General features: G+C 49.9%; 1 protein-coding gene across 1 annotated transcript; it reads left to right on the forward strand.

Annotated features, from left to right (window-relative positions):
* Nucleotides 1–4,490: 4,490 nt before the first annotated feature.
* Nucleotides 4,491–8,899, forward strand: LOC120848071 (the record flags this gene model as incomplete). Its single annotated transcript, XM_040220005.1, has 4 exons — nt 4,491–4,509; nt 5,803–5,871; nt 6,500–6,717; nt 8,813–8,899. Coding segments are annotated over 4 exons (393 nt in total), but the record flags the coding sequence as incomplete, so codon positions are not given.

The raw sequence follows: 8,899 nt of genomic DNA on the forward strand, positions 1-8,899 counted from the left end.
TTCTAGACATGAAAGCAATATAGAACGCGCGGCGTCCGTTTACTGGCTCTGTTAGCCAACTCTTCATATTGGTAGCGTCATATTCCGTTTAGTGAACTCACAAGTTGCATTCATCCCATTTTTTGAGCTCGCCTGTCCTCACCGCCGCCGACTGCCGGCTCCTTGCAGGAGGAGGCGCAGGTGGAGCCCCACCTTGGTGAGGAACTAAGCTTATACTTGACGGGTTTTTCTAGACATGAAAGCAATATAGAACGCGCGGCGTCCGTTTACTGGCTCTGTTAGCCAACTCTTCATATTGGTAGCGTCATATTCCGTTTAGTGAACTCACAAGTTGCATTCATCCCATTTTTTGAGCTCGCCTGTCCTCACCATCGCCGACTGCCGGCTCCTTGCAGGAGGAGGCGCAGGTGGAGCCCCACCTTGGTGAGGAACTAAGCTTATACTTGACGGGTTTTTCTAGACATGAAAGCAATATAGAACGCGCGGCGTCCGTTTACTGGCTCTGTTAGCCAACTCTTCATATTGGTAGCGTCATATTCCGTTTAGTGAACTCACAAGTTGCATTCATCCCATTTTTTGAGCTCGCCTGTCCTCACCGCCGCCGACTGCCGGCTCCTTGCAGGAGGAGGCGCAGGTGGAGCCCCACCTTGGTGAGGAACTAAGCTTATACTTGACGGGTTTTTCTAGACATGAAAGCAATATAGAACGCGCGGCGTCCGTTTACTGGCTCTGTTAGCCAACTCTTCATATTGGTAGCGTCATATTCCGTTTAGTGAACTCACAAGATGCATTCATCCCATTTTTTGAGCTCGCCTGTCCTCACCGCCGCCGACTGCCGGCTCCTTGCAGGAGGAGGCGCAGGTGGAGCCCCACCTTGGTGAGGAACTAAGCTTATACTTGACGGGTTTTTCTAGACATGAAAGCAATATAGAACGCGCGGCGTCCGTTTACTGGCTCTGTTAGCCAACTCTTCATATTGGTAGCGTCATATTCCGTTTAGTGAACTCACAAGTTGCATTCATCCCATTTTTTGAGCTCGCCTGTCCTCACCGCCGCCGACTGCCGGCTCCTTGCAGGAGGAGGCGCAGGTGGAGCCCCACCTTGGTGAGGAACTAAGCTTATACTTGACGGGTTTTTCTAGACATGAAAGCAATATAGAACGCGCGGCGTCCGTTTACTGGCTCTGTTAGCCAACTCTTCATATTGGTAGCGTCATATTCCGTTTAGTGAACTCACAAGTTGCATTCATCCCATTTTTTGAGCTCGCCTGTCCTCACCGCCGCCGACTGCCGGCTCCTTGCAGGAGGAGGCGCAGGTGGAGCCCCACCTTGGTGAGGAACTAAGCTTATACTTGACGGGTTTTTCTAGACATGAAAGCAATATAGAACGCGCGGCGTCCGTTTGCTGGCTCTGTTAGCCAACTCTTCATATTGGTAGCGTCATATTCCGTTTAGTGAACTCACAAGTTGCATTCATCCCATTTTTTGAGCTCGCCTGTCCTCACCCCCGCCGACTGCCGGCTCCTTGCAGGAGGAGGCGCAGGTGGAGCCCCACCTTGGTGAGGAACTAAGCTTATACTTGACGGGTTTTTCTAGACATGAAAGCAATATAGAACGCGCGGCGTCCGTTTACTGGCTCTGTTAGCCAACTCTTCATATTGGTAGCGTCATATTCCGTTTAGTGAACTCACAAGTTGCATTCATCCCATTTTTTGAGCTCGCCTGTCCTCACCGCCGCCGACTGCCGGCTTTTTGCAGGAGGAGGCGCAGGTGGAGCCCCACCTTGGTGAGGAACTAAGCTTATACTTGACGGGCTTTTCTAGACATGAAAGCAATATAGAACGCGCGGCGTCCGTTTACTGGCTCTGTTAGCCAACTCTTCATATTGGTAGCGTCATATTCCGTTTAGTGAACTCACAAGTTGCATTCATCCCATTTTTTGAGCTCGCCTGTCCTCACCGCCGCCGACTGCCGGCTCCTTGCAGGAGGAGGCGCAGGTGGAGCCCCACCTTGGTGAGGAACTAAGCTTATACTTGACGGGTTTTTCTAGACATGAAAGCAATATAGAACGCGCGGCGTCCGTTTACTGGCTCTGTTAGCCAACTCTTCATATTGGTAGCGTCATATTCCGTTTAGTGAACTCACAAGTTGCATTCATCCCATTTTTTGAGCTCGCCTGTCCTCACCGCCGCCGACTGCCGGCTCCTTGCAGGAGGAGGCGCAGGTGGAGCCCCACCTTGGTGAGGAACTAAGCTTATACTTGACGGGTTTTTCTAGACATGAAAGCAATATAGAACGCGCGGCGTCCGTTTACTGGCTCTGTTAGCCAACTCTTCATATTGGTAGCGTCATATTCCGTTTAGTGAACTCACAAGTTGCATTCATCCCATTTTTTGAGCTCGCCTGTCCTCACCGCCGCCGACTGCCGGCTCCTTGCAGGAGGAGGCGCAGGTGGAGCCCCACCTTAGTGAGGAACTAAGCTTATACTTGACGGGTTTTTCTAGACATGAAAGCAATATAGAACGCGCGTCGTCCGTTTACTGGCTCTGTTAGCCAACTCTTCATATTGGTAGCGTCATATTCCGTTTAGTGAACTCACAAGTTGCATTCATCCCATTTTTTGAGCTCGCCTGTCCTCACCGCCGCCGACTGCCGGCTCCTTGCAGGAGGAAGCGCAGGTGGAGCCCCACCTTGGTGAGGAACTAAGCTTATACTTGACGGGTTTTTCTAGACATGAAAGCAATATAGAACGCGCGGCGTCCGTTTGCTGGCTCTGTTAGCCAACTCTTCATATTGGTAGCGTCATATTCCGTTTAGTGAACTCACAAGTTGCATTCATCCCATTTTTTGAGCTCGCCTGTCCTCACCCCCGCCGACTGCCGGCTCCTTGCAGGAGGAGGCGCAGGTGGAGCCCCACCTTGGTGAGGAACTAAGCTTATACTTGACGGGTTTTTCTAGACATGAAAGCAATATAGAACGCGCGGCGTCCGTTTACTGGCTCTGTTAGCCAACTCTTCATATTGGTAGCGTCATATTCCGTTTAGTGAACTCACAAGTTGCATTCATCCCATTTTTTGAGCTCGCCTGTCCTCACCGCCGCCGACTGCCGGCTTTTTGCAGGAGGAGGCGCAGGTGGAGCCCCACCTTGGTGAGGAACTAAGCTTATACTTGACGGGCTTTTCTAGACATGAAAGCAATATAGAACGCGCGGCGTCCGTTTACTGGCTCTGTTAGCCAACTCTTCATATTGGTAGCGTCATATTCCGTTTAGTGAACTCACAAGTTGCATTCATCCCATTTTTTGAGCTCGCCTGTCCTCACCGCCGCCGACTGCCGGCTCCTTGCAGGAGGAGGCGCAGGTGGAGCCCCACCTTGGTGAGGAACTAAGCTTATACTTGACGGGTTTTTCTAGACATGAAAGCAATATAGAACGCGCGGCGTCCGTTTACTGGCTCTGTTAGCCAACTCTTCATATTGGTAGCGTCATATTCCGTTTAGTGAACTCACAAGTTGCATTCATCCCATTTTGTGAGCTCGCCTGTCCTCACCGCCGCCGACTGCCGGCTCCTTGCAGGAGGAGGCGCAGGTGGAGCCCCACCGTGGTGAGGAACTAAGCTTATACTTGACGGGTTTTTCTAGACATGAAAGCAATATAGAACGCGCGGCGTCCGTTTACTGGCTCTGTTAGCCAACTCTTCATATTGGTAGCGTCATATTCCGTTTAGTGAACTCACAAGTTGCATTCATCCCATTTTTTGAGCTCGCCTGTCCTCACCGCCGCCGACTGCCGGCTCCTTGCAGGAGGAGGCGCAGGTGGAGCCCCACCTTGGTGAGGAACTAAGCTTATACTTGACGGGTTTTTCTAGACATGAAAGCAATATAGAACGCGCGGCGTCCGTTTACTGGCTCTGTTAGCCAACTCTTCATATTGGTAGCGTCATATTCCGTTTAGTGAACTCACAAGTTGCATTCATCCCATTTTTTGAGCTCGCCTGTCCTCACCGCCGCCGACTGCCGGCTCCTTGCAGGAGGAGGCGCAGGTGGAGCCCCACCTTGGTGAGGAACTAAGCTTATACTTGACGGGTTTTTCTAGACATGAAAGCAATATAGATCGCGGGGCGTCCGTTTACTGGCTCTGTTAGCCAACTCTTCATATTGGTAGCGTCATATTCCGTTTAGTGAACTCACAAGTTGCATTCATCCCATTTTTTGAGCTCGCCTGTCCTCACCGCCGCCGACTGCCGGCTCCTTGCAGGAGGAGGCGCAGGTGGAGCCCCACCTTGGTGAGGAACTAAGCTTATACTTGACGGGTTTTTCTAGACATGAAAGCAATATAGAACGCGCGGCGTCCGTTTACTGGCTCTGTTAGCCAACTCTTCATATTGGTAGCGTCATATTCCGTTTAGTGAACTCACAAGTTGCATTCATCCCATTTTTTCAGCTCGCCTGTCCTCACCGCCGCCGACTGCCGGCTCCTTGCAGGAGGAGGCGCAGGTGGAGCCCCACCTTGGTGAGGAACTAAGCTTATACTTGACGGGTTTTTCTAGACATGAAAGCAATATAGAACGCGCGGCGTCCGTTTACTGGCTCTGTTAGCCAACTCTTCATATTGGTAGCGTCATATTCCGTTTAGTGAACTCACAAGTTGCATTCATCCCATTTTTTGAGCTCGCCTGTCCTCACCGCCGCCGACTGCCGGCTCCTTGCAGGAGGAGGCGCAGGTGGAGCCCCACCTTGGTGAGGAACTAAGCTTATACTTGACGGGTTTTTCTAGACATGAAAGCAATATAGAACGCGCGGCGTCCGTTTACTGGCTCTGTTAGCCAACTCTTCATATTGGTAGCGTCATATTCCGTTTAGTGAACTCACAAGTTGCATTCATCCCATTTTTTGAGCTCGCCTGTCCTCACCGCCGCCGACTGCCGGCTCCTTGCAGGAGGAGGCGCAGGTGGAGCCCCACCTTGGTGAGGAACTAAGCTTATACTTGACGGGTTTTTCTAGACATGAAAGCAATATAGAACGCGCGGCGTCCGTTTACTGGCTCTGTTAGCCAACTCTTCATATTGGTAGCGTCATATTCCGTTTAGTGAACTCACAAGTTGCATTCATCCCATTTTTTGAGCTCGCCTGTCCTCACCGCCGCCGACTGCCGGCTCCTTGCAGGAGGAGGCGCAGGTGGAGCCCCACCTTGGTGAGGAACTAAGCTTATACTTGACGGGTTTTTCTAGACATGAAAGCAATATAGAACGCGCGGCGTCCGTTTACTGGCTCTATTAGCCAACTCTTCATATTGGTAGCGTCATATTCCGTTTAGTGAACTCACAAGATGCATTTATCCCATTTTTTCAGCTCGCCTGTCCTCACCGCCGCCGACTGCCGGCTCCTTGCAGGAGGAGGCGCAGGTGGAGCCCCACCTTGGTGAGGAACTAAGCTTATACTTGACGGGTTTTTCTAGACATGAAAGCAATATAGAACGCGCGGCGTCCGTTTACTGGCTCTGTTAGCCAACTCTTCATATTGGTAGCGTCATATTCCGTTTAGTGAACTCACAAGTTGCATTCATCCCATTTTTTGAGCTCGCCTGTCCTCACCGCCGCCGACTGCCGGCTCCTTGCAGGAGGAGGCGCAGGTGGAGCCCCACCTTGGTGAGGAACTAAGCTTATACTTGACGGGTTTTTCTAGACATGAAAGCAATATAGAACGCGCGGCGTCCGTTTACTGGCTCTGTTAGCCAACTCTTCATATTAGTAGCGTCATATTCCGTTTAGTGAACTCACAAGATGCATTTATCCCATTTTTTCAGCTCGCCCGTCCTCACCGCCGCCAACTGCCGCCTCTTTGTCGGAGGAGGCGCAAGTGGAGCCCCACCTTGGTGAGGAACTAAGCTTATACTTGACGGGTTTTTCTAGACATGAAAGCATTATAGAACGCGCGGCGTCCGTTTACTGGCTCTGTTAGCCAACTCTTCATATTGGTAGCGTCATATTCCGTTTAGTGAACTCACAAGTTGCATTCATCCCATTTTTTGAGCTCGCCTGTCCTCACCGCCGCCGACTGCCGGCTCCTTGCAGGAGGAGGCGCAGGTGGAGCCCCACCTTGGTGAGGAACTAAGCTTATACTTGACGGGTTTTTCTAGACATGAAAGCAATATAGAACGCGCGGCGTCCGTTTACTGGCTCTATTAGCCAACTCTTCATATTGGTAGCGTCATATTCCGTTTAGTGAACTCACAAGATGCATTTATCCCATTTTTTGAGCTCGCCTGTCCTCACCGCCGCCGACTGCCGGCTCCTTGCAAGAGGAGGCGCAGGTGGAGCCCCACCTTGGTGAGGAACTGAGCTTGTACTTGACGGGTATTTCTAGACATGAAAGCAATATAGAACGCGCAGCGTTCGTTTACTGGCTTTATAAGGCAACTTCTGAAATCGGTGGCATTATGTTCATCTTGAGTTGAAGCTTAATGTTAGTTCAATTTCTGAGTAATTTCCTCTCTCGAACAGATATCACTCTAGAGACACCAATGGGAGCTGCAGCCTCATCGAGGTCCACGGCTGGGACGATAACAACCCCAAAGAGACAAGGTGGCCGGCCGAAGAAAGTGTATTCACCCCGCACGAAACATACCTTAGATAACCTAAGAAAATCCCAAAACCGATTGCGCAGGAACCTCTTCAAGGCGTCACAAAAGCTTGATTTTTCGAATTTGACACGACCTAAAGTCATCCAGGGCGCATCAAAATTTTTCTCCAAAGGGGCACTGGACCTTTTAATGGTGCGGCTGTACTTGCAGCCAATGAACAAGTTCGGACGAAGATGGCCTGACGTATTTAAACCATTTGCCCTTAACCTTTACTTTTAGAGCCCCAGGGCTTACAAGTACCTAGCCAAGTACCTGAGCTTGCCATCGGTTCGATCTCTCAAGAACTGGTTGTCCCACATTGCCATACACCCTGGGGTTGCACCCAACATCATCAAGACTGTTGTCGACAAAATTCACGATTGGCCACTTAAAGATCGCGCATGTATTCTAATGTTCGACGAAATAGTTCTAAAAGAAAATCTCTTCTATGACACAAAGTCGGATATGGTGTATGGCTTTGCAGACAGCTGCAAGGAAAGAACCCGTGATATGGCAAATTCAGGCTTCGTTATGATGTTGGCGGGTATTTCTAAGCCCTGGGTGCAACCATTGGCTTTCATTTTTTCAAAATCAAAAGCATCCCCAGAATGTCTCCAGGATATGTTGACAGAGGTTATTCAAAGTCTGAGTTCCGGCGGGGTCTTTGTGAAAGCTGTCGTGTGCGACCAGGGGCCAGCAACTGCACTCTTGCACGCCGGCTGGGTGTCACACCAGATCATCCCTTCTTCCTTGTCGGTGACACCCAGGTCTACTTTCTCTTTGACACCCCTCATCTGCTCAAGTGTACACGTAACAACCTGCGCAAGCATGACCTCCAAATTGGCAGCAAATTGATCAGATGGAAATACATTGTGGACTTCTACAAAAACAAGCACCCTCTTCGATTACGATTGGCAAAAAAACTGACCGACAGACACATTTATCAGACTCCATTCGGAAATATGAAAGTACAATTTGCTGCGCAGGTTTTTAGTGACACTCTTTCTGTTTCCCTTGCAACCCTCCTTTCTCTGAATGAGCTGCCCCCTGAGGCTCAGGCCACTTGCGATTTCCTTGAGCACATGGACCAAATTTTTGATTCACTGAATAGCTCATCTCTGGAATGCGGTGAACAAAAAATGAGATTCGCACTAAGCTCTTCGTCGGGACATATTAATTTCTTAAGAGAGAAAAGCTCATGGATTTCGAAGTGGCAGTTCCTGTCACCACGACGGCCCCACACAGTAAGGGGATGGCAAATTACCATCAATGCCGTCCTCTTACTGTGGGAAGACCTCAGCCTGAACTTTGACTTTGATCACCTACTAACAAGACGGTTCAACCAGGACCCACTGGAAAACTTGTTCGGGATGGTGCGGCAGCAGCATGGGTGTAACGAGACACCCAATTCCTACCAGTTTGTGGCAGGCCTGAAACACATTTTTCTTGGAAAGATGTTTCAGCTTTCCAGTAGAGGAAACTGTGAGGCTGGCTGCAGTCGACACCTTCCGGTGTCGACTGCAGCCAGCCACCAGCCCGAACCACTGCCAGCAATTGAGACCGATGAGCTTGAACTTCCCGATGAGTCATATGACGACCTCATCCAAGAAAATGTTGAATACCACTTCGCCGGGTTTCTGGCGGAGTCGTTTCTTAAAAAAAGTTTGTGCCATCTTTGCCCGGACTTGTTGAGTGCTGCAAGTGGCGTGCTCACCTTTGAGGTGCAGTTTCATGCTCTTCTCTAAGCCAGCGCTCCTGGGTCGATTTTCGGCTCTTTCTGTCCTCCATCAGAAGCATTCTTTCAGTGTTTCAGAATTCTTGAACAAACGTTCCTCCAGAAGATAAACGAGCACATTCACTTGCCGAAGGTTGCTGAACGCATGGTACATTCTCTGGTTCCTCATTCCGAAGAACAATTTTGCACCAAGGAATGCGCGAAGCAGTTCCTCAATCTTTACGTTAATGTGCGGCTACGTTGGCATATTCGCCTGTTGAACAGGGAACTCCTAACAAAGCGTGTTCTCAAAACACCTGCGCAAAGAAAGAGAAAACAGTTGGCACCTTAACCGCGTCAATAATACAGTTTATTATGATTTCGCCACACTGTACTGCAGGTAGGGAATGTGTTTGCGTGAGATACATGATACAGACCGGAGGTTCGCTGTCGTAATGTGTTGACAAACTTCCTTTCTAGATCAAAAATAGTCATCTCATTTCACAACAGATTGACATTACGCGGTCTAAACATTTATATGAACAATTCAGCTTTTCTTTGCGATAA

Source organism: Ixodes scapularis, unplaced genomic scaffold (assembly GCF_016920785.2).
Source record: "Ixodes scapularis isolate PalLabHiFi unplaced genomic scaffold, ASM1692078v2 PGA_scaffold4__175_contigs__length_147842914, whole genome shotgun sequence".
Classification (NCBI taxonomy): domain Eukaryota; kingdom Metazoa; phylum Arthropoda; class Arachnida; order Ixodida; family Ixodidae; genus Ixodes; species Ixodes scapularis.